This window comes from Penaeus monodon, chromosome 11, assembly GCF_015228065.2.
Source record: "Penaeus monodon isolate SGIC_2016 chromosome 11, NSTDA_Pmon_1, whole genome shotgun sequence".
Classification (NCBI taxonomy): domain Eukaryota; kingdom Metazoa; phylum Arthropoda; class Malacostraca; order Decapoda; family Penaeidae; genus Penaeus; species Penaeus monodon.
Window position 1 is genome coordinate 44747239 of NC_051396.1, and position 26793 is coordinate 44774031.

The 26793-nt window shown below is 36.5% G+C and overlaps 2 protein-coding genes across 3 annotated transcripts in view; one reads left to right on the top strand and one right to left on the bottom strand.

Moving 5' to 3' along the window:
• Positions 1 to 218: 218 nt before the first annotated feature.
• Positions 219 to 13709, top strand: LOC119578975. Of its 2 annotated transcripts, none has more exons than XM_037926664.1 (3): positions 219 to 343; positions 10201 to 10351; positions 10464 to 13709. In XM_037926664.1, the coding sequence occupies exons 1-3, from the start codon at positions 328 to 330 to the stop codon at positions 10660 to 10662; spliced, it is 366 nt and encodes a 121-aa protein (XP_037782592.1). In that variant the 5' UTR covers positions 219 to 327; the 3' UTR covers positions 10663 to 13709. The 2 variants fall into 2 exon arrangements, with proteins under 2 accessions (XP_037782592.1, XP_037782591.1); XM_037926663.1 differs by lacking the exon at positions 219 to 343 and adding an exon at positions 5072 to 5465.
• The window catches only part of LOC119578974 (acyl-coenzyme A oxidase 3, peroxisomal-like), a 14186-nt gene continuing 996 nt past the window's right edge, over positions 13604 to 26793 (bottom strand). Inside the window, 14 exon segments of the mRNA XM_037926662.1 lie at positions 13604 to 13936; positions 14618 to 14761; positions 14950 to 15072; positions 15475 to 15532; positions 15534 to 15671; positions 15948 to 16102; positions 16306 to 16418; positions 17608 to 17741; positions 18753 to 18916; positions 19140 to 19303; positions 19648 to 19819; positions 20432 to 20639; positions 20758 to 20946; positions 26216 to 26302. Coding sequence (XP_037782590.1) covers positions 13784 to 13936; positions 14618 to 14761; positions 14950 to 15072; positions 15475 to 15532; positions 15534 to 15671; positions 15948 to 16102; positions 16306 to 16418; positions 17608 to 17741; positions 18753 to 18916; positions 19140 to 19303; positions 19648 to 19819; positions 20432 to 20639; positions 20758 to 20946; positions 26216 to 26292 — 1992 coding nt within the window. The 5' untranslated portion in view covers positions 26293 to 26302 and the 3' untranslated portion in view covers positions 13604 to 13783.

Sequence of the window (26793 nt, forward strand, 5' to 3'; positions counted from 1 at the left end):
AGGTGCAGTGTATGAAAATATTTAAGACACACCAAGCCGTCTTTTGTTTAAAACGAAGGTCAAACGCGTTGGGGGTCTTTGGCTAATGACGTCATTAATCCTCATAAATGCTTGTTGCCTGGTAAATGCACTGCCAGGCGTAGAGTGCATTACGGAAAAAAAACTATCTGCAACCTCATTTCACACAGCAATAGTAGCACAGGCGACTCATAGGAAGACGTGCAAGAAGATGAAGATGGTGACTCTGCACTGGATATCTTCCCAGAAGATGAGAGCAGCGAAATCAAGTCGTATTACTACCGGCAACATTACCGTGTATGAGTGCATATGCCTTTGAGGAGAGGTATGCTTTCATAATACTCTGAAGTAAGAAAAAACACTGGCCCACTATGTTGCGTTTGAATGTAAACAATGACAGTTGCAGATATATAATCTTATGGCCCTATGTTGTTGTTATCAGTGGGCTTTTTTGTGTTTGTCAGTTGCAAGTAAGTTACTTATGCATCAGAGGAGTTACAAAATCCATGCAGCGTATAAAATACAAGACACTGGTATGATAAAATAGTCAATGTTTACTTTCGACTTGGTTGCGTTATGGGCAACATACATATGAAACCTGAAGTGGAGGAAATCTAATAGTAACTTTTACAACCAAGCAATACATTGACAACTTCAGGAATATTAAAGTGGAAAATTTTACTCAATATCTTATACTTTGACAAGCCTCTTACCACGAAGGCTTATAAAACAACAAGACTTTTATTTAGGAAAGGAAAGAAATGCGTAGAAAAATATTGCAACACACACACACACACACATAGGGCTATATAACCTTTGATGTCTAGCACATTTATTCTATATCTTATACTTTGACAAGCCTCTTACCACGAAGGCTTATAAAACAACAAAACTTTTATTTAGGAAAGGAAAGAAATGCGTAGAAAAATATTGCAACACACACACACACACACACACACACACACACACACACACACACACACACACAGTGCTATATAACCTTTGATGTCTAGCACATTTATTCTATATCTTATACTTTGACAAGCCTCTTACCACGAAGTCTTATAAAACAATATTGAAAAATATTGCAACACACACACACACACACACACACACACACACTGTAACCCAGCTTTATAAATGTGATGTTGCTGAAATGTGTATGCCAATGTTATTCTATTTATCTGTTATATTCTACATGACTTGCGTAATCTTATGTATTGTCACATGCCTATATTCCCACACACACACACACATACATATAAGTGTGTCCATTGCTTTACCTGTTTGTTCGTCTCTCGTTGCCACACTAGACATTCCAATGTTGTGTTGTCTATCCCCTTCCACAGAGCTATGCATTGTTGTAACAGTACCTTTCATCACCAATGATTGTCATATGTTAAGCACGTGATCTATGCCCATCTTTAGACCACTGTAGGAGATGGCAGGCAGACTCCCTGCGGGGAGCCAAGGAGCAACACCTCGCTCCTTGGCGCAGCCGTACTCCATCATAATATATAATAAAGGGAGTCATTACATCTTGGTCGTCTACCTTACACCCTAAGCTCGCCACCTACCATACTCTTGTAGAGCCCATCATACCGGCTCTTACAACTGGTGGCTTAGCGGTGACTTTGAACTCCTATAGCGCCTCCGAAGTTCCTGCTCCGCATCAACAGCACACTCTGCCGAGCACGCAATACTTCGTCATAGTGTGAGCCAGTCCTCCTGCCGAGATGTCCCCAAGGCCGGATAACCGACGCTGTCCGCCTAGCTGCTGAACTCCGACACAGCAAGTCACGCCACTCTCACACCTGCAGCTGACCCCTCAACACTTGTATCATCTGTTGCCACCAACGCTGTGCAGATTTTAGAAGGACCCCAGCTGGATCAAGTATCACCAAGGACACTGACCACCCAAAACATTTCTACACCAAGCCGAGTTCCTCGCCATGCGGATTCATCCACGCAGTCGCGACCAAGCAGGAACAACACCATCCTGCTGACCTGTCGCGCCACGACATTGCTCACCACGCAGCGCTTCAAATCTCCCCGTCAGCCGCACAGGGGCGGCCCGCTCTCTGCCTCGTCAGCCGTGCATCTCCCCAGCCTCTCCTCGCCTCGCACCGCACCCAAGACCCGAGTGTGAAGGTTTGTCAGAAAATAATGGTGATCAATGCTTAGCTTTTCCTTATATTATTTTCTTTTTGTGTTCAATACTTAATCTCGACTTATTTAATTGTGCATTGAAGTTTTTTTTGTATTCTGCGTTCAGTTGTCAGTATAGGTGTTCATTTGCAGTTTATGAGTTGCCTAACTAGATTCTCACTCGTACGTATCTTGTATTACCGCCGCCTGAGGATGCTCTTCCCTCAGCGCCGCTCGCTCGCTCGCCATTCTATGACGCCGCTGAAGACGGATTTCCTTCAGCGCCGCCCGTTCACGTAGTTCTGAAGCCCGAGAATATCGCAGTCTCGGCATACGTTAGCACTCATATAACTAGCAAATCTCGATACTGATATACACACCGCGTCACACAGTACTTGCGTCGTTTTACGTTTCTCACGATATTTGATTATGATGGGGACCATCATTTAGAAACCAGGGAGATATGTAACCCAGCTTTATATATGTGATGTTGCTGAAATGTGTATGCCAATGTTATTCTATTTATCTGTTATATTCTACATGACTTGCGTAATCTTATGTATTGTCACATGCCTATATTCCCACACACACACACATACATATAAGTGTATCCATTGCTTTACCTGTTTGTTCGTCTCTCGTTGCCACACTAGACATTCCAATGTTGTGTTGTCTATCCCCTTCCACAGAGCTATGCATTGTTGTAACAGTACCTTTCATCACCAATGATTGTCATATGTTAAGCACGTGATCTATGCCCATCTTTAGACCACTGTAGGAGATGGCAGGCAGACTCCCTGCGGGGAGCCAAGGAGCAACACCTCGCTCCTTGGCGCAGCCGTACTCCATCATAATATATAATAAAGGGAGTCATTACATCTTGGTCGTCTACCTTACACCCTAAGCTCGACACCTACCATACTCTTGTAGAGCCCATCATACCGGCTCTTACACACACACACACACACACACACAGTGCTATATAACCTTTGATGTCTAGCACATTTATTTGTCTAAAGCATTAACCATTATAATTTTTTACTAAAGTAAAGAAAAATTAGTATATAATTTTTTTACAAAAAAAATCAGAACGTTCAAATTATCCCATAAAATATTTCAAAATGCAATTTACACATACGAGGTATGGAAGGAAGACGAGAAAATACATTTTTTATTTTTCAGTTTACTTGCTTTCCTCGTCATCTTTACTGTTAATATCGTTTTTGTCGATAAAAAATGTCCCTCATCTTTGCATCCTCCTTCCTAGCATTTTTAAAATATTCAAATTTTCTTCGTAACTCTACGCATTATTTCCTATTTCGGAGAAAAGCTGTTCTCTCCCAGTTGCTGGTCTTATCCGTATCCGAGGGCGTCTAGTGCCTCGCGTTGGAGGAGGCACAGCTGCTGTTATGGTAGGCGTGGCTGCTGTTGGGGAGAAAGGGGAAACACGAGCAATGTCCTAAAAATATATTTGTAAGGATTTGCGCTCCAACAGGCTGTTACTAAGGTGTTACACAGAACAACTACCTCTGTAGTCACTGGTGCACCTGCTACCTCATGAATCCCTTCTAAAACAGAGGGTTTAACAATTGGGTGGTTTAGCAAAAAGGAAGCCACGAGGTCATAAAGTCGTGGCTCCCACATTCTTGAACGGCTTTTTTTATCCTCATCGTTTATAAAATTGATCTTTAGCTGCCGCAAGAAATGAAAAACACTTAAGTATAGATTTGAATCTATACTTTAAACATTTTTTTATTAGCAAACCAGTGCATATATTTTTAAAAATATTCTTCACACCCTTTGTACTCTAGTGTATACTGTACTCTAGTGCATAGTACCCAGATAAATTTATTGCAGTCTATCTACTTGTTTATATGTTTATGTATATGCATAATATTTGTAGACACAAACGCGCGCGCGCACACACACATTTATATATATATATATATATATATATATATATATATATATATATATATATATATAATTTGCATATGAGGAACCTATGTTAGTGCATTAGTAGAGATGAAAATCTCAGTGGAGACAGAGGATGCATTTACGTATATATATTAAGTTAAGTTTGCAATTTCCATTGCAAACTTATAAAAACGACGTTAACCAGTCAGTCACACCTGGCTGCGACCTGTACCTTAGGACGTCAAGGGGTTTACTGGTTATCACCAAAACTTTTGTTCGTAATTTCTCGCCTCTACACTCAATTGTTATTACTGTATTCTTAAGACGTATGTCTAAAAATATTTTGGCTATCACTCTTGTCGGGAGCACTGCAAAGGTAAATGATCTTTAGAAATAACCCATATCTTTCATCTAAATGCAGCAAAGTAATACTGATATTAAATGTATATAAAATTTCACTACAAAGTATTTGAGGTCAGGCGATATGATTCAGGCCAAATGAGGTCATCACATTCTGCAGCTGACAACAAATATCGGATGTTCCTAGACCTGTAAAAGCGCATTCACACACAAGCTACGTAGCGGCGGACAGGCGGATGAAGCGTGAATATTCACACTGGAAAAAAAAAACGCTTCTCGACAGTGATCAAAGTGTAAAAACTATCACACTGGAAAAGATGACGCCCAACTCTGTTTTCAAACAAGTGTCACAGCCAAGGGAGACCATACTCCGTGGTTTCTTAGGGAGGAGGCACTAAAAGGGACTAGATAATACAAAAGAAGAAATGGTAAACGAAATAAATTTGTTAAGGACAAAGTTTGGTGATTATCGTCTTTTTATGCAAGAACTAGAAGACGATGAATAAAAATTCAAACAGTATTTCAGATCATCTTCCGAATTGTAGGCGACAATGTCACGGTCTGTGACTCACTGGGGATACCAAGAATACCCAAGTTCGCATGCGTCTAACGAACTATGTCTAAGAAATCGCAACCGGTGTGAACATTCTCACTGAAAATACACCGAGGCGATTGCAAGTCCATCGCGGCATCGCCTGCATAGCGCAGCCTCGCTCCCGGTTGTGAATGCGCTGAAGACGGGAGACTGCACGAACGCCTCCCCGTTCGAATGTAAACACTGGAGGCTGACAAGAGGCAACTCGAGGCCTTGGGACTAAAAACCCTATGGTAGAAGATCTTGGGTGTATAGACTATAGAAGAAAGAAAAGGAAACACACACCTAGTTATATACCACAACATTTGCAGTGAGGCAACGGATTTGAATAAAGGATTTGGTTTTTAAAAAATGGATGCTGAGGAATCATTCAAGGTGGAATGTAGCGATGAAGAAGTACAGAAGGAATTAACGAATGGAGTTTTTGGTATGTCTAATTTCAATGAAAGTAAAGTAAAAGTCCATCCAAGATTTCAGGTCTTTCATAATATAATACTGATTTAGTTAATTTACTTAGTTTGTGGGGTAATCTACAGTAGGGGCACGCTAAGGTAGGGCAAATTGAAAATGATATTCCTGCAGAGAACAAAAAGTTATAAGAAATAATCTGTAGTTACGAATGATAATGCCACAAAAAAAAAAAAATAATAAAAAGTTTGCAGAAAACACCACTTACAGCTGAGGTGAAAACGGTGATTCCTAGGGAGGTGTTGGGGGCAGTACCAGAAGGGCTCACCCAGTCACAGCAACTTGGAATGTTGAGTTGATTTTGTGATGTTGGGTTGGTGACTAACACCGTTTGTACTGTAAATATTTACTGTTTGTTGTTAGACATTTCAGTGTTATATTGGTTATTCTTCCGACCATTTTAGTTATTTTATGTGGTATAGTTTCAGTTTCCCAATGCCATATAGTACAAGGTAAATTGTGGCTATAATGGAGAGAATGACTGAAAAAAAAAGACACTTTTTGTCTATGGTATTACCTTTGAAAAATTGATAAAAAGAAAATTGTGCAAAAAAGTAAAGCTTTGGTATACATTTATAGGAAAATGTAATGGCACTATAACAATCAGAGAAAAAAACTGCACTTGCAAACACATTAAATAATCAGTGTAGTAGGCAAAAAATAACTTCAGAAAGGAAGAAAATAAGTTGCAGTAAATAGTAGTAAGTCCAAGGTGATCAGTTAGGGTCTGGGGGCAGAACCCCTCTTTTGGGGGGGGGTTAAAATGGGAAAAACAAAGTGGGTTTTGGGAAATGGGGGTCCCTGGGGGTGGAAAAAAAGCCCCCCCCCCTTTGGGAAAAAATTTAAAAAAAGAAAAGGATTTTTTGTTTTTTTTTCAAAAAATTTTTTGTTTTTTTTTTTTTTTTTTTTTTTTTTTTTTTTTTTTGGGGGGGAAAAAAAAAAAATTTTGTTTGTTTTTGAAAAAAAAAATTGTCCTAAAATTATTTGTAAGATGCGTTTCATTCTAAATTTACACAAACAACACCTCGATCACTTCCCCTGCACCTTGATCCCTTAAACAGAGGGTTTAACGGGGTTTCAAAAAGGGCCGATCAAATCGTGTTTACATTTTTAAGGCTTTTATCTCATCTTTAAAATTGTCTTAGGCAAGGGAATGACTTAAGAAATAACCTATTTTTAAAACATTTTTTTTACACAATGATATATTTAAAATTCTCACATTTTGATTAGGGATATGATTCGGCATAGTACCAGAAATTTAGGGCACTATCATTTTTAATGTAGGTAAGCATTAACACAACCGCGCGGGGACACACAAACAAAACACACAAAAAAAAAATTTCAATTTTATAAATTAAAAATATAATTTAAAAATGCAACCTTTTAAACATTGAAAGGGAAAACCATACCCGGGTTCATTAGGATAAAAAAGGGTTAAGTTTAATTTTAAAAAGAAATAAAAAAACAAAATTAAAGTAGCAAATTGGTGGACTTTTACCTTAGACGCAAGGGTTTAACGGGATACAAAACTTTTCGTAATTTCTCGCCTTAACCAATGTTTACGGTCTTAAACTTGGGTAAAATTTCATCCCATTGTCGAGCCTAAAGGAACTATTTTTTAAGAAATAACCTATCTTTCACTAAAAAAAAGAACGTATAAATGTATATTTCATCCCAAAGTTTGCCGGGAAGGGTTAAGGCCGGGGTCCACAACCCCCCCCGTTCAAAAAATGGAGGTCCAAGACGGAACGATCACAAAACTATACCGGGAAGAGATGGGTGAAATTAAAGAAAAAAAAAAAACCTCTGAATACCAAATTTAAAAAGCAACATTGAAAAGTTTGGGAAAAATTGTTAGAACATTAAAGAAGGGAGACCTATCGGTTACTTACGAAGATTAGGTATGAAACAATGAATAAAGTAAAAAAATCTGAAGACAAGGTTTTGTATGTATACAAATAAACGATTAGAATAAATTTAGGTCTTCTAAGTAGGGCACAAATGATTCTGAATCAATGTGATAAAGATAATAGTTGTGGTAACACAGAAGAAAGAAAAGTTGAGATCTCACAATAAGAGGTAAGAATCTGGGTTGGCATAGGCACCATCACACATTGAATCGTTTGAGGAATTTGAAGGTGTGGATGTAACTGGGGCTACAAGAGCAACTGGGGCTTTGGAAAAATTATGTTTGATTTGGTTTGACTAAAATTGTAGGAAATAGTTTAGTTTATACCAATTGTAATGGGCATATTTGAAGACGATTTGTTTTTAAATGGTTAGGTTTCATTTCAAGATTAGTAAGGATTGTGACTACAGAGATTGAAGATTTTGAAAATGTAAGCATGATACAAGTAAGTACAAGATATTAAAAAATTAAATATATGTTTATACATTTATAGGAATCAAGTAGGCACATAAGAGAAAAAAAATGACTGCAAACAGTAAATAGTATGTATAGCAAAAATCCAAAAAGGAAAATAAGTTGCAGTAAATAGTAGGTAAGTGCAGTAGGTTGGGCAGAACCCCTGTTAGGAAAACACAGTGATTGAATGGGGTCTGGGGGTGAATGAAGCCCCTGGATTAGGAAGGATTTTGGTTCATATGGTGATGTTTGTGGATTTCCCAGGAATAGCTGGAGTAGTAGGGCCTTAATCTTGGAGGTGTAAGGTCACCTCATAAACATTGCCAATACTTTCATTTATATCATATTCAATGGAAAATAATGAGTGTCACAAATATTTGAAAGAAGGAATGATAATGCAGGATTGGATGGCTATGTGATACAATAAATTTATCAATTATTTAGTTTCATACAGCCATCCAACCTTGCTGTTATTATACCTTGTTTCAATTCATGGTGTAGTATGCATGAATCTATTGTTAATTTCCATTGCAAATAATGTAAGTGCAGTCACTGGTAAGTATTTATGAAGTGACTGTGCACCATTCTCAGGCTAAGCCCTTATTACTCTAGCCACTCCAGGGAATCCATAAACTTTGTCACATGTACCTAAAACCTTCTTAAGCCAGGGGCTTTGTCCCTAGACCTCCACCTGATTATTTTATTTACCAAGGTACTTAGAAATAGGTAGCTAGTTGGCAACTTTTGAGTATGGCCCTACCTCTTTGCCTTTATTCATTGCAAATATTTATTTATTTTTTCTTTCTTTTTTCTTGGTTTCATTTCCGTATATTTTTCTAACATTGTTATTACTGATTCGTTTTCAAAGAAAATGCACTGAAAAACACTTACCATAGAGTATCGCACAGATTGACCAGGTGTGAGATATCAGACATAGTTAGAGACATAATTATATGTATAACTTACTTGATATTGCTATAATTACCAGAGGCAAAACAAAAATTCCCACTATTATTTATAATAACAAAGAGTTCCTTACCATTAACAGCCATTAGAATATCTTGGGGAAAAAATCAATGTCATTTTTGGGTTTCACAGTCTAAATGGAAGTGGAGCTACCTGGTTATATGCACCTTGGTATTTCCCCCACCTAATGGCTGTGGACTTACTCTCCCTACAGTATTTGTTGCAATATATTTTCATAATAGCTGACATTATTATTAGCCTGCATGGATTGTTTCAGGTATCAATGTGTGATACAGGTATCAATGAGTGATACCTAAAACAATCTTTCTTTATGGCAGCATTATTAGATTTTTCTGTAAATGTATTCTAAAGTATCATGTCATTTCTAAATATCAACTTGCGTGAGTGAAAAGTGTTGTAATTTCTGCCGTTTTATCCATTACAGGCAAAATTTACTTTGTATCATATGGCTGGTGAACAGAAAATGTATTATTATTATTATTATTTTATTTATATATATATATATATATGTATATATATATATATATATATATATATATATATATATATATATATATATATATATGTATATATTTTTTTTCATCATTGATGTTTCTAAGTGGAAAAGTACTTTATCTGAAGGATTTTAAAGTGTCTCTAACAAGTTTGATTGTCAGTTCTACTGTTGATAACCCATTTCCATGTTATGACCCCTCCCCTCAGAGAGTTTTTATCAGAACAATGCTTTTTCTTATCTATGAAACTCTTGTAAAATACCAAACACCATCTACCAAAACAGTCTTATCTTACCTTGGCCTGTGTATTTCCTTTGCCACTGGGAAGGCTCTGCCTCACTGCAGATCCTTGTTGACTACTTGATTCAACCAAACCCATGCTAACCAAACTTGTGTTTCTGATTTTCCCCTTGAGCAGTAGAATCCAGGCACTGGAGCTCTCATTGTCATTGGGTTAAAAAACACTTTGTTATGTATGCTTCCAAATTGGCACTATACTTTTCTGAAACCTGTGATCAAAAGTAATAAGTGAATTCTGATGTATAGAAAGTACACTCTTTCTTTAAATAGGTAAATTGTCAGGAATAGGATTGTTTCAAAAGATGGCACTGCTTCTGTATTTCAACAAAGGCCATCATATTTCCACTATATTTACTGTTGCAAGAAATATATTCCCATGGAATGACTTTTAACTCTGTCTTGCCTAAATATAAATGGAGGTTTCTTTGTCATTGCTAAGTTCTTGTTATGTAACTAAGCAATAAGTGCTTACTACATGAAAAATGATGCAATGATTGCTAAGTAAATCATCATAATAATGTTTAATACAATAATATTTGATATTTCAGTTGAACCAAGCGCCACAGAAATTGTACGCTTATATGAAGCCTTAGCCAAGGATGGGTCATTACCCATAAAATGGAACTGGGAACTAGGGAGACGGCCGCTTACTCCCTCACAAGATGATTCTGAAAGTGACAGAGAAGAGGAGGCAGAAAAGTATGTAATAGATGGATGATTAAGTAGATTGATATTATGTTGCTAGTTATGTTAAGCAGATGAGTGGATGTCTATGTTCATTGAATTTAATATTTAGTATTTTCCTTCTCAGAATTGACACTTCTGGATTTGATTTTGATGATGAACCAGCAACAGTACGTCTAACTCCTCGACGCACGCCTGGTAGTGTTGGCCCAAAAGGCAGTGCCAAGAAAAAGACAACCAATTTTGAAAATGTGTTAGCCAGTGTGAGAAGACAGAAGAAACTTGAACTTAGGGAGAAAACAAGGTTCAGAAAAGAGAAGAAATAGAAATAACAAAAAGTTATTTTATTATAATTTTTTTTTTTACTCAAACCTTTGATAAGTTAAAAAGTAAAAAAGAAAAAAAAAAAGTTAACATCAGTATGGCAAATGTGTTGATGTACTGATATTCAAAATGCAAATTAAAGACTGTGGTTGAAAGTATCTCCTGAAAAATTTGAAAGTGGTATGGATGGTGAATGCTTATGGAAGTACTTGGTAATTTTTTAATGTAATTACAGATTTTGTAATTTGATTCCATGAACAGGTAATCTTATTTTGTGTACCTATGACTTATAATATAAAAAAAGGTAATAAAACATTTCATGTCAGTGAAGTTTATTTATTTAGGCTATTACATTTAGGGAAATACCCCACTAACCCCTTGGTGTCATGGGGGGGCTTAGGAGATGGAGACTGGGGCCCAATGTAGGGGATCACCCCTACCTTGGACCTCAGCCCTCACCTCAACTAATTTTGCAGTCTTTTCTTCTTCCCCTTTCTTTTCCTTCTGTTCTTCATCATTCCTTCTTCTGTCCATTTCCTGAGATATAAGAGCTGTGCTGAAAGGATGAAAGGCTGGATTTGTGTCAATTATGAACAGCCTCTGGGAGCCATGGGCACAGTATTTCCTTGTTTAGTTATCTAGCCCTTACCCCTCATGGGGACCCTAACAGGTAGACCATATCATCTCCCCATTTATTTTAGGCTCACCATGACCAGTAATGAGATTTGACCCAGTCAAATTCCTTTTCCAATATAAATCCTGATACTCCAATCTCTACCACTTCCCTGGTGCCTATCCCTCCCCTCCTTCTTCTCACTCTACCTGTTGCATCAGACAATCTAAATGTTGCACTCAGTCTTCTACACCCACCTCTCCTTCTGCTCCTCAGACATCCATTCCCTCTTCTCCTAGGAAGAGAACTTCAGTTTCTCAGACCTCCCCACCCAACTCCCCTCCAGAAATGCTTGAACACATCCAAAAGTTTATAAACATGACTCAAGAGAATGATCCACTCCCTCATCCACCCTATAATCCCTTCATTTGCTCTACATTGAAAGCATCTGCCGATTTCCATTCTCCTCCTCAAGTTCCCCCTACCCCTCTTCCTCCCACTCACCCAAAAAACACCCTATCCTCTCTTCCATGTGCAGCACCATTCCCTCTTCCTTCCCCATTATCCTTGACACCCTCACTTAAATACTCACATAACTCCCTTATGTCACAACAACATTCATCTGTAGATCCCCTCCCCTCCTGTCATTCTTCCCGATACTTCACCACCTTCCGTTTCCCTTATTTCATTCTCAGAATTTTTCTCCTACATCTATCGTTTCTTACTGTATTACACTTTGTTTCATAATAGCTCTTTTGTAGGTTTGTGTTAATCTCCCTTTCTCAGACACACTCTCCATTTGATGTGATCACCCTATACCTTTAATAAAATCCCCAGTGTATTCCATTTACTACCCCTCTATACCCTTTTCACTAACATTCTACCCTAAAATGTTCTACAACCTTAGACATCTAACACATCTTATCCTGATCATTAACTCATTTCCACCCTTTTTGCCACAATACTTTTTGGCCTTTGATGTCTAGCACATTTATGTCTTCTAACCATTTAAACATTAACCATTTTAGGGAAATGAAAGCAAAAGAAAGTCTGTTTTGAAGTGTCAAATATTTTATTTAGAGAAAAATTAAATTTTTATAAAAAGGAAAGATTGGCCTAAGGACCTATCATTTCTTACACTTCACACATGATTTTCTTTTTATAATTTCCAGTATTTTTTGTCATCTACAATACACTGAAATTTATGTAAGTTTTCAAGTAATTAACATTAATATGCACAATTTTCCTTAGTTTTAAAATGGCTGTTAAGTTTCATGACCAGGGACAAATTTTCAAACAAGCAGTAAATGACAATATATGAAATTCAATAGTATAAAACAGTGGTTCCCAACCATTGAGTTATTACCCACAAGGGGGACACAAAGGGTTAGCAAGGGGGTCACATTGCCTTGGGGGGAAAAAAATATTGTTGGCCAATTTGCTAGGTATTTGTCGGTTTCCATGTCTTCATGAAAAAAAGTAAATATAATTTGTATTTATTGCTGAATATTATATAGTTTAGTTGGAAAATCATAAAATGGAACAGCTGATGTAGGGTATGGGGGTCAAATGTATATTGGAGGTTTGAAAAAGGGGTTACAAGTGTCCAAAGGATGCAAACCACTGGTTTGAGAGGAATTTACTATAGGATTGATATCATAGATATATCATCACTTACTATGCTTACATTTGTATACTGTCATCATAATGAAGAGCTTAAGAGAAAATAAATCATTAAAAACATATGTGGACATCTTGGGGAAGACACTGATTGCCAGTTGTATCTCAGCTCTGATGGCTACCAGTGATGAATGTTGAAAGAAATTCTGGTAACTGAGAAGTTTTGTTTTTCAAATATCTCAGTATATGTAGCTGTAAAATTCTTATCTTCACAGTGCTAGAGATGTATTTGACCAATTTCAAAAATGGTCAAATGCATCTATGTGAATGTATTCCATCTCTCTTATCTCTTTTCCTACATTTTACATAAAATTTATATGCAAATATTTTTGAAGTTTTAATTATATAGATGGTGAAAGAAGCACTATCATTGCAAAATGGTGCATTATGTATATTTACCATCTACCGATAATAATTTCTGAGTTGAGGAAAATATCACTTGTAAAATCAGTAAGCACCACCATCAACTTTCCAAAACGATCTTTTTGAGTAAGAATTCCTCAACATGAAAGGAGAAAAAAAGTTTACAATAAAACTATATTTATTAATTCAAAATGCAAATATTATTTACATGATAATTTCCCTATTACTAGTTGCATTGATATCTGTATATTTGTTATCTGTCCTTAAATGCCTATCAAAAAACATGCACCGGGTATAAACTACACATCAAAACTTGACAGAAAGATTCAACTTTAAAAATTATTTGCCAGAAAAAGGTAAATGAATAGAAGACTAAGTAATTCAAAATCTAAAAAAAAAAAATATATATATATATGTAGTCTCCTATTACAGCCAAGCATAATTTGGTTGACATTCCTGCCATGCCTCTAGACTTCTCCCTGGTTGTCTCCCTCATTGTAACCGACCCAGTCCCTAGCGATGGGTGCAGACAGCATTGGCTCGGAGATGGCAAAGGCGTCACACAGAGTCAAGGCATGGGGGGCAATTTCCCTGCACAAACTCTGGGATACGGATGTTGCCTGAAAGCAGATTTATTTTGTGTTAGTATGAAGATTTAGAATTGAATATGTTTTTGGTACGAGTGTGATAAGCAAATTCTATCACTTCATTCATTTTCCTGTTAGGCATATTTTACAGATTTAGTTATTGGAAAGGAAGTTTTTGAGAAATGATACATTAGAATGGAAATAACTTAAAATATTAAGTCTGAATTTGGACTTCTTCCCTAAGCACCTACCACTTAAAATTTTCTCACTTTCTCATTTGACTGCTTGTCAAACAAAAAAAATACCATAATAGCCCATGATTTTGAACCTGTGTTTATACAAGTATCATCACATCCAACTACACAGGGTTCTTGCAACCTGTGTTCTTTACTCTTAATAAGTTAACTTATACTCCTCACTGCTTTTGATGGGTGGTACATGGCCAAGATACATAGAGTTTAGTTCACAGTTAAAGGGGACAGTACTATGTTCCCAAGAAAGGTAACTGCCTTTAATTTAAGAGGATGAACCAAATTAACAGATTTCAAGATGTCAAATATGAACATTAATAAAAAAAAATTGCAAAAATGATCCGCCCTATTAAATATATGAATCACAAGCATAACAGTCTGCATTCTTTAATAGTAACAAAAGAATATTTGTCTAGCTGAGAAGGAGAAAAAAAAAAGTTATCATACAGAAAAGAAAAAATACCTTAGCAGCAACATCAGGTGTTATAATTCCATTGGATATGAAGACACCCAAGTTCTTTTCCACAATGTCAACCAGATACAGGTGGTGCAACTTGGTCAAAATAGGCTTCAGACTCTCCTCACAGTTTTTGATAACCTCACCAAACTGAAAATCCAGAATTATGTTATATTGCAAGTCCTTCAATTGTCAAATGAATTATTCTGATAATCCAAACTTATAACAATTTTCAGTAAATTTCAACATTTCTTAAAATTTTAATACCAATTCGTAAACTTCAAAGATAGAAAAATTACCGAAGCTAATATTTTTCTGTTTGTTTTTTGTTTGTTTACCTGATCAGAGATGAGCCTTTCTCCAAAAGCCCTGGCAGCAGCTTGCACCAAGTCTGACTCCTGCATCATCCATGTATCAAAGAGGCCAGCCTTTCCAGCAGCCATCAGTTTCTTGCCAAGAGTCTGCACCAGTGTGAATTTTCTTTATTTAATTTTAAAATTAAATGGTTATACATATACATGTTAAAAAAAGAAATGTCAACTATTCACTCACATAATATCATCTAAATGATCAATTGCTGATGTACAGATCATGTACATTATATCTAAAAGAAGCAGAAACATTTACTACTCTGCCTTTTGCATTTTTTACCTTCAGATTAACATCAACACCAACTGAACTCAACAAAAAGCATACTGACATTCCTATAAAAAATGGTATACAGTATAGTTAAAATAACTATTGCGCCAAAATCTCCAAAATGCATAATCTTGCCTATCTTCTTGTTTCTACCAGTGTATATTCAAGGGAGCTGATTTGTAATCTTTCCTTAAATGAAACCATAAATTCTGCAAAGATATTACCATGAATAGCTGGTTTTCTCTTCGGTTGAGTAGGTCATGCAGATAGTCAATGTTGGCAGGATTTTCCTGGAAGATCTGGGTTCATTGGCAGTGGCTTGAATGCAGCCAGCCTCTCCTTTGCTACCTTCTGCATTAAGACACAGTTGTCTCCCTCAGCTGTCATGGCAGCATGGGCCAAGCCAATGAAAGTTCCAAACCTAGAATATATGGAGAGAGAAAGAATGCTATACTTTATCCTATGGAGAGAAACTGTGCAGAGGAAGACAACAGGGAAGAGAGCAAGAAGATATTTTGAAATGGGAAAAGGTAGAGAGGGGTAGGAAGAGAGTGAAGGAGGGAGGAAGAGAGACTGCTCTGTTCCTCCTAATTACTGAGGCCAGAATTCACAGCACATATGAAATACTTCTGTACCAGTACTTGAAAATGAGATGCAGATCATGCTTCTACAACACACAAGAACAAAAAACACTCACCTGTTACAAGATAGATATCCCTGGCCTCCACAGCGCTCCCGGCTAACAGATACAACTTCCTCTAGGTTCCAGGAAGCTAGAGGCTTGATGACACAGCACATGGTAACCACCTCTGGGTGCTCAGAGCCATCAGGTGACTGGAAGGCCCAGCGTCTCTGTAATGGAAGTATCTATCGATAGTTTTGTCTTTTTTATTCTTATTTTCACTTTTATAAAGACTGAAATCTTTGCTGATTGTTGGTCCCTTTAATACCTGACAATTTAAATATCAAAATAAGGAAAATGAAGACCTCTGGACTGCTCCCTCTAGATAAGTTAATTAGCAAATCTTCCCACTAAACCCTATCTTCCTACTCACCTTCACATAGTCGAGTCCAAAGTTCACTGCATAAGTTCTGGCCAAGAGTGGTATCAGGGCACGCTGCTGCAACTGGTACTGCAGTATAGACATGTCAGATTTCCCCTGTGGTCCTGTAAGTGTCATTATTGAGAAAATATTAAAGAGCTTGTAAGATCAATGGAAGCTTTAGCTTGACATGAATTTAACCCACTAATGATGGGATTTCCCTATGCCATACCAAGCCATACCAAGTGAAAAATAAGAAGTGCAAGAAACATAATTCACCTTAACCTCTTTGCTTTTGGTTGTGACAAAGTTCTTTTAGTAAATGAGTATAAAATATAATTTTAAGCCTATTGTGAGGGGTTGTATCTCCTCAATGACCAAATTCTGGGCCAAATAAGTGAACAACAATTTAGCATGAAGAACTTCAAGCAGGCTTAAGCTTGCATGACATGTGTACTTGTCACCCAGCATTTGGCCTGGTTCACCATATGTGTGTGAATTAAATATTATGGATAGTAAATCTTAAAAGCAAACTTGCATACTGATATCTTTTGATGTAATTGTCTGTGAAGTCTGGTGTTGTAGCAGTCAGTCTGCACCCAACTGGGAATTTCATCTTATTTGACTTTATGTAACCACAGCAGTTGTCTCCAAGAACCAGAGAAGAAATAAAAAGAGAAAAAAACATCTTCATAGCAAGATAAAGAAAATCTGACTATCAAAACACTAGTCACCAGAACCTACATGAAGAGAAGGAAGAGGATAACCTAAATGCTGAGCCAGGTTATAGTCCCACAAATTATGCACACGAGGTGCTTAGAAATTCTGGAGACCATAAAAAGCACACCTTTTCACTTAATAAACTGTAAGCATTACACAAGATGACTAATTTAATGATAAGCTATATGCTAATCCTATACCATCTCCAAGACCAGAACACAAGCTGTATATATTGCTCCTCAGTTGACATGATAGAATCTGGGGGCAGTGTCCCATGGAAAGACATAGCACTCAGATCTTACAAAGAATCTGCTTGATTATTAAAGAATCAGAAAATAAAAGTAGCCTATAAGAAAGAAGTAGTGGCAGTAGCCTGATACACTTCATGGTATTCCCTTCACTGGACAGTTTATACGGACATACAGCACGGAATAGCAGTAATCAAGGAAAACACTTACAAGGGACACACAACCTGTACATCAATGCTATAAGGGAACTAAATTCACATTCATTGAAAAGTTATACATACATACATGCACAGATACGTGATATACACAAAATTATGATTATTCCACATTGGAATATCTAACTTACCAACAGTAAGCCTAGATGCTGAATAACGCAGAGCAATGGCAAGGGAAACCTTTGCGCCACCCATGGACATACTGGCAATACAGATGCGACCCGACAAAAGCTGGTCAGCTACTGTCAGGAAACGTGCTCGTGAACTTGGAGAAAAAGAAATAAAATCAGTTTTTAAAACTGGCCAATATTTTGTGCAAAAAATATAATCTGAAAAGTCACAATGTCACAACTCCACATCAAAAAGTAAAAAATATACAGTAGCTTTTCTCAAATAAATAAAATATATGTTTATACATACATATATATACATACATACATATATATATAAATATATACATATACATATACACATATATATATATACATATACATATATATATATACATTTTACATAATATATATAATAACATATATATATATATAAACATATACATATATACAATATATATATACATATATATACATATATGTATACATATATGTATACATATATATACATATATGTATACATATATATACATATATGTATACATATATATGCATATACATATATATACATATACATACATATATACATATACATACATATATACATATATATATATATATATATATATATATATATATATATATATATATATTATTTATAGATCATAAATATTACATATAAAAGAGATGATGAAAGAAAAGAAAAAAAATAGAAGAGAAGAAAATAGGGAAAACAAAACAAAAATCAACATGGAATGTTCACAACTTCCTCTCTTCTGCTTGAAACATTATATAAAGCACGACATAATGAGGTACGTTCCTAACTTCCTCTTTCTTGCTTGAAATGTTATGATTTCCTCTAATAAAAAGAACAATGGAACCTGATCCCACTGCGGATGGCAATATGAATGCAGGGCTCACTTGTGGGGCATGGATACTATAGCAAGCATGATTTCTGGGAAATTTTTCTACTATATTTTATATTATTAATATTTTTATAGTAAAACATCAATAATAATAACAACTTTGAGAGAGAGAGAGAGAGAGAGAGAGAGAGAGAGAGAGAGAGAGAGAGAGAGAGAGAGAAAAAGAGGAGAGAGGAGAGGAGAGAGAGAGAGGGCAGGGGGGGGGGGGGAGACATGCACACACACACATATATCAAATACCTTTTGATTTTGGAGACAAACTCTCCCTTCTCGTTTACGTCGCTGAATCTGTTCAGCAAATTCTCTCTTGGCACCCTGACATTGTCAAATACCAGCTTGGCATTGTCCACACCATTCAGGCCCATCTTGTATCCCATGTCTTCCACTCGCACTTTAGGCATCACCTAAAAAAGACAGACTTTTGTATTAAATTTTCTTTTAAAGATATTTTACCCGATTTTACAAATCGGTGAAAAAATATTGAGAACACACCAGGAAACAATATGGAAGTTGAAGCAGAGATGATATTTTTCAGAATCAAACTTGATTTATCTCACTTAAAAAAAAAAAAAAAATACAGAAAAGAATACAGAAAAGGTGCATCCTCTCATGCACAGGCATACATACCTTCAAGTCATTGTCTCGGATTTGAACGAGAATGCCATGAATTCCATGGTTGGTTCCCTTGATCATCAGCTGTGCAAAGACAACCACGTGCTTAGCATGAACAGCTCCATTTGTGATCCAGTACTTCTGTGCCAAGGGGTGAGGTGTGTTTACAATGAATTCATCTGTTGGTAAAAAGAGAAAAACATGAGGCAGGAAGGTTTTGTTGAGGAGAGAGTAAAAAGACAGACATGCAAGCACGCATGTACACCAGACAGACACAAAGGAGAGAAAGTACTAGTAATGACTAAACAGTGAAAAAGGAATGATTTACATGTTAAACATTATCCCTAATTAGGCTACAATGAGTCACTGAAGTGCATATTTTGCTCCTGAGAAACAATTCATTCTGTTATCAATTCCCTCTGTCACTCACACCATTTATTTCTCTCTCACACACACACACACATGACAGAGAGAGAGAGGATGAGAAAATAACAGAAGGAACTCTTCTTTCTTCTTGACTCACCCGTTTCCTTGTCGTAAACTGCAGTTGTTTCCATCTCCACAGCATTGTTCCCGTAGCCTAACTCAGTAAGGCCAAAGCATCCAATGTCGTTCAAGTTGTCAATGCCCTCCAAGAGTTTCTCATGGTGCCTCTCTGTGCCAAGCTTCAGGACTGTTCCACCAAACAAGTTGAACTAGGAGAGAGAGAAACAAAATTATGGAAGTTTAAACAAGATAAATGATTTAAGGGAATAATGGTAATAATATTGAAAAAGGTAATGATAATGATGATGACAGTACTGGCAATGATAATGAGTAAAAAACAATCATACGCATATCTACAACTGACAGCAAAACGGAAGACCATACAGTATATGACAAGGCCTATGGTAAAATGAATGGAAGGGGGTTTGAAGGTTTCTTGAAGTGCAAATTATGTAATGTGACACCAAACAACTTTGACCTAAGGCCTGTGGCATGTGAGTGACTATAGGAACAATGGGACACAAGGCCATGGCAATATCTGGTCATTCACACTCAGCTCATATCAGCATCAAATTACTTTGTCTTGAAAATATAATCTAAAAAAGCATGTTTTCTTCACACCTTCCACAAAACTATGAAGACAAAAGAATGAAATGATAAATAATGCATCAAAGAACTCTGCCGTAGAGACAAACAGTAATGGACAGGGAAAAGTTTATGAAATAAATGTGTGTAAATAAAAGGAAAAGGACAAGTTTAGTCTTTTGAATATATAACAAGCAGAAAAAAAAGAAAAAAAAAAGGGAGATCCAAAATGATACCTGCACAGTCATCTTGGTTGTCATGGCAGGGTCGATAATGGCAGCCAACTCATGAGCAGCAAAGATACGCAGTGGGTTAGTGCGGAAGTCCAGCACCGAGATGAACTTGTTGTCACAAATGCGTTGGAGGCGAGCCAGGGCCACGTCACGCTCCTCATGCAGGGGGATATTGTAGCGAGGGACCATGACTGGGTCACTCATGAACTCCCTGAAATTATCATCATCATTCTTAAAAAGATAAACAACTAAAGAAAAAAAAAGTACAACTGGCTTTTATAGCGGCTCTTTCAATCATCATCAACAATTGGTATTATAATCAACCATACCTAAACTTGGCTCTCATTTCATGGTTGTCATGATCTACGAGTGCTGTCATTGCTTCCACATTAAATTCAACATTAGTCTGAGCCATCCGCAGGTCCTGAGTAGGCAACCTGTTGTTCAGCTCCAGATTCTTCTGTACTGCTGAAGCCGGTGCTGCAGCTGAGGACTGCCATCTCTGCAGTCCAGCAAACCTTAAATATAAGAGCATGGTAAAATTAATAACAAAAAGGAAATTGTATATTTCTTTCCAGTGATAACTACATATTTTTTGTTTCTTCTTCAATGGACTCTGCTTTTTTAACAATCCCAAAAAAATTATATTATTTATTCATTTATTTTTTTTCTCTACACACACACAAAAACAAACAAACTTATTACTTGGAAATTGACAATTATAAGAAATCAGCTGGATCTAATTCTAGTTGTCCAAATGTAATTCATTATTTCTGTTTTTATCCACATACTTTTCAACATCTTGAGAAATGTAACAAAAAACAGGTTGATGCTCTCAAAACAGATTATTGTAAAGCCTCAGACCACATCCCCACAAAACATTATACTCCCATTATGGAATACCCAGACCCAACTTCCGAAGAGTTATTACATTTCTTACCGACAGGACCTAAAATTTCCTTTGGATCTTCATGCGTTTGAGTTATTGTCCCTTCTGGTGTTCTCTGGACTTGTCCTCTTCTTTCACTTTAATATCAATGACTTTCCATCTGCTTCCCATATTGAAGAAAGAAAAAGTACTTGCAGAACCAGCTTTCTTTTTAAACCAATCAAGACAACTGACAATAAAAGATCCTTTGCCAAAATCTAATTGTCCTCAAGACCCAAGTAAATGTAAGACATAATATTTGCTCAATTCATATTGGTAACCCTGAACTTTCCCAAACAATTAAAGGTCTTGAAGGCAATTGTAACTATGACAGTTGTAAATAACAGTTGACATTCTAATAATCGGATTTGACACTATCTTTCCCGAAAACACAAATTATGAATTTGGCTGTAAATCCTAATTAAGCCATCAACAGGTATAGCAACAGCAGACATGAGATGTATCCAACAAGTTCCCACAGAAGTCCCCAGGGAAGGGGCTTACCCAAACAGTTTCATAATATGGTTTGCAAGTGCAGGACTCCCCAACCCTTACCTTGATACAATTTAAGACAAAAAGATTTAACCCTTATTCTTAACTATTATATTTCTTAAAAGCATGGCTGGGATTGTGGGTGGGGGGACTGCTATGGGGTTTACTTGAGTGGCATTAAAAACATAGAGCAAAGTAACCTATAGAACTATTCCTGATATAAATTAAGTAAAACAGTTGAAATCTTGACCATCTAAAAAACACTAATAAAAAATTTCCGGGATGGGGGAAAAAATACAAAGCATAAGAGAGGTTGGGAGGAAATACCATTAAGATTTCCTGGAAGAGTTAAGAGAAAAATTTAAAATTTTAAGATGAATTTTTACCCCGGGAAGGGGAAACTGACAAAACATTACTGGAAAACCTTTATTTTGCAAATTGAATTTCGTTTCTGCTGAATTTATAAAATTTTTCTTCACCTGAATTGTAAAAAACTGGGATTCCAAACTTAGCCATATGTATACCTGTAACATCCACAAATTTCACAGACAATTAGTAATAAGAAATACTTAAAGTAAATTTTACCGATTTACAAAGCTGGAAAATTTGAACAAGGCATTTAGGTTTTGGAGATATATTTTCAGAATAATGTTTCACTTTAAGAAAAAAAATAAGAAAGTTCAGAAATTTTTTCTATATAAGGTTAATAATTTCCATTTTTGCTGAATTGATCAAATCAAGGAATGTATTTTCCATACTACATTTAAAGAAACCAAATGTAGATACAGCTTATTTAATCAACTTGTCCAAAATAACCCTTACATAATAATCGTTAAAAATACCAAAAACAAAAATGCAGGTTGAGAGAGAAAGGAAAAGAGGAAAGCAAAAGAGTACACCAGACAGAACAGGAGAGAAGAGAGTAGAAACAGTGAGAAGGAATGAAAGTAAGGATCCCAAGAGGGAAGAGTGAGGCAAGTGAGAACAATTATTCTGTAGAAGACCCAAGAAAAAAAAGACAGAGAGAGAGAGGAGAGAAAAGAAAAAAGGAATTTTTCTTTGACTCCTTTTTGTTTCTTTTCATCCCCGCTTTTAGAACATCCAAAAAATTTATTTACCCAATTTTTTTCTCAACCAACCAAAAAATTGACTGGAAAGAAAAAAAAATCGTTTTAAAACAAAAAGTTTAAGGAATTTTATTTGGGTATCAAATGTTAACATCGAGAAAGGGTAAAAAAAACATATCCCTCAAAACAGATTATTGAAAGCCTTGAAAATAAAATTTATTCGAACAAATTATGAATTTACCCAAAACTTACAAGTTATTATCTTGAACAGGACAAATCTTGGCTTCACTTTAGTATAGCCTTTTTGGTTTTAAAAAATTTCTACTGTTTTAATACAAATTTATGGCAATGAAGAAAAATAAAGAACTTGCTAGACCGGGCTTTTTTTTAAAAAAAGGGGACAATTTTTTTGAAATATAAAACGAAAAAAAAAAAAAAGGGAATAAAGAATAATTTTGTCATAATATGGAACCTGAACAAACGATGGTTGGGAAGCAATGAACTTGTTGTAAAACGTTGACACAATAACGGGATTTGACACATCTTCCCAAACCTAATATATTTTTTAAAAATAAACACAAAGAAAAAAAGAAATGGTTATACGGTCCACAAAACAGATTACAAAAAAGTTCATTATGGTTGCAATCGGGCTCCCCACATTAAATAATTTGAATTTGAGGCCCCCCAGATTTTATAATCAGCTGAATGCATCCCATAGCAAACAAATTAAGCATGGTTTCGGTGTATATTTGTGAAAATTTTTCCTCATGATGTTTAACAACCAAAAAAAAATTTTAAACCCCACACAAAAAAACTTTTCTGAAATAAATTATAAAAACGGGAAATTGGCCAATTTTTATTTGCCCAAATTTTAATTGAAATTTAAACAAAAAGGTTCCTCAAAAAGATTAGAAGTAACCATAAAAATTTCTCCGGATCCACCATTCCAATTAACATTCTCCCGGGCAAACCTTGACTGCATTATGCCTTTTGCCGGGAAACCTTTTTCCTTAAATTGATTTCAGTTCCCCTGAAGGAAAAAGTATTCAAAGTTCAAAATAAAGAAATGTAAAAGACTTGAAAATTAATTGTTAGACCCTTAGTAATTTTGTATAATTAAAAATTGATTAAACAAGATTGTACTAACATTTTAACAGTATTATAAGAAATACTTAAAATATATGATTTTTCTAATAGCATAAGGTAGAACAGGACATATGTTAAAATTACAAATAGGGGGTCCAACTTATAATTGGTTTGAGGAGGACCCCCCCTTGTATGAATGGGGTTTTTCGTAAGTTCTCATGAAAATTTTGGGATTCCAGGGGCGGGGATTGGGGTTGGGGGGAATTAATATCAGTGTTTCACACCGAAAAGTAAAACCCAACAAGTAGTTCATAAAATAGTAAAAACAAAACCTGACCCAAGTTTTTTGATATCTGGACCCACCAAAAATGCACTAATTAAAAGTTCCCTAGACAAAGAATTACACAAGTACACATACAATGCCCGGGAAATTTTAAAAATTGGAGCAAAAGAAGTGAAGTGACATAGAAAACTTGAAGTGGAACATGTATTGCTAAAATTACAGTTTGAGTGTAAGATAATAAAGTAAAAACAGAATAGTAAGAATGGAGAACATAAAATGGGTAGATGAGATTAGTATGTTATTAATGAGAACAAGATTGTAAAAATATTTACAGTTAATATAGAGAAATTAATTAAAAGTATAGTGATTTCTGGATAGAATAATGGGTCAAAAGACATCATGACTATAGTAGACAAAGTAGGATCATTTGGAAGATAAGTTGGAGAGGAAGAACAACTTGAGAAGGGGAGCGACAGTATAACAGAAAAGAATTTTCAGGAGTTGGAGAAAAAATGAAGGAATAAAATTTAAAAAAACAAAAGAGATAACAAAATATAAATATGAAAACAGATGAAAATAAAAAAAAAAAAAGGGGGAAGCGAAAGAAATATCCAAAAAAAAAAGAAGAGAGAGGGAGAGAAAGGGAGAGGGAGAGGAGAGAGGGGGAGGGAGAGTGGAAGGGGGAGAGGGGGGGGAGGAGAGGGAGAGGGAGAGGGGAGGGAGAGGGGGGGAGGGAGGGGAGAGGGAGAGAGGGAGGAGGAGAGGAGAGAGAGAGAGAGAGGAGAGAGAGAGAGGAGGGAGGGAGAGGAGAGGGAGGGAGAGAGAGAAGGGGGAGGGAGAGAGGAGGAGGGGGGGAGGGAGAGAGGGGAGGGAGAGAGAGGGAGGAGAGAGAGGGGGAGGGGAGAGAGACAGGAGAGGGAAGAGAGAGAGGGGGAAAGGAGAGAGAGGGAGGGGGAGAGAGAGAGGGGAAGGAAGAGAGAGAGAGGGGAAGGGAGAGAGAGAGAGGGGAAGGGAGAGAGAGAGAGGGGGAGAGGGGAGGGGAAAGGAGAGAGAGGGAGGGAGAGAGAGAGGAGGAGGGAGGAGGGAGAGAGGAGGGGAGGGAGGGAGGAGGGAGGGGGAGGGAGGGAGGGAGGGAGAAGGGAGGGAGGGAAAAGAGAGAGAGGGGGAGAGAGAGAGAAAAGAGAAGAGGAGAGGAGAAGAGAGAGAGAGAGAGAGAGAGGGGGGAGGAGGAGGGAGGGAGGGAGAGAGGGGGAGGGAGGGAGAGGGAAAAGAGAAAGAAAAGGGGAGGAAGAGGGAAGGGAGAAAGAAGAAAGAGAAAGAGAGAGAAAGAAAAAGAGAGGAAAGAGAAGAAAGGGGGGGGGGAGAAAAAAGAGAAAAAAAAAAGAGAAAGAAAAAGGGGAAAGAAAAAAAGAGAGAGAGAAAGAAAAAGAGAAAGAGAGGGAGAGAGAGAGCAAGAAAAAGAAAAAGAGAGAAAAAGAGAAACAAAAGGAGGGAGAGAAAAGGAGAGAGAGGGAGAATCGTTAGCTCTCCAACCCTCCAGTAATTACACAGTCAAATCATGGCATTATTCATAGTGCTCAATATATTCTAAAATTCAGAGTGAGTATTTTCTCCCACATTTAACAGTGCAAACACCGTCACCTCACCTTACCACTGTAACTTCTGAAGCAATAATAACTGTAAAAAAAAAGTATCTGTTATGCACCAAAAATATTGTAAAAAATGCAATATACCATGGAACACTGCCTTGCCTCTATATGCTTAACTGAAAAAAACAGTATACACCTGCACCCAAATACATGCATATACACATACTCTTACAAGAATGTTTGTATACACTTACATCCATGCATGCATGCATTTACAAGTGTGCAATCATATATACGTGCACATGCACAATTTTTTTTTTATATATAAATTACATAACATACCTTGAAGAAATGAGTTGCTGTTGACTAGAAGCCAAACGCGGCAAACGGGCAAGATGAGAACATCTCAAACGGTTCATTGTTATCTTCCTGGCAAGTAGAGTGAAAGCAAGAACAAATAATTAAACAAATAATCTTAATGAAATTTTGTGATACTCTGATTAATGATACAATATTCGAAAGAAATATTTCCTATCTTGTTTTCCCGAAGATATGCTATACTTTGTTCATAATTACAAATAATATGAATCTTGTAGATTTCTTTGTTTTCTTGTTTACATTCTTAAGTGATGGCTCGAAGGAACTGGAGCTATACCATGAATATTCTGTGAAAATATAAGGAACCTCAACCTATTTTTGTTAATAACTATGAAAGAGCCAAGACAAATGCAGAGATAAATTGGAAAAAGTTAGTTACTTTGTTTCGGTTTTGTCACATGAGAATGAGCCTTACATATGAAACAGTATATGGAATCAATAAAACCATCAAACACTAGACATTTTATCTGTGCATTCAGTGCCTTTGCAAAGGCCAACTAACCTCTGATAAATATACTTTTTGAGAAGGATAAAGCTTGGAG

Excerpts from the sequence above, each read along its gene's own strand:
- LOC119578975 (XM_037926663.1), top strand. The coding sequence starts at position 5,390 with ATGGATGCTGAGGAATCATTCAAGGTGGAATGTAGCGATGAAGAAGTA. Across the intron at positions 5,466-10,200 it reads ATTAACGAATGGAGTTTTTG|TTGAACCAAGCGCCACAGAA; the intron begins GTATGTCTAATT and ends TTGATATTTCAG. Across the intron at positions 10,352-10,463 it reads AGAGAAGAGGAGGCAGAAAA|AATTGACACTTCTGGATTTG; the intron begins GTATGTAATAGA and ends TTTCCTTCTCAG.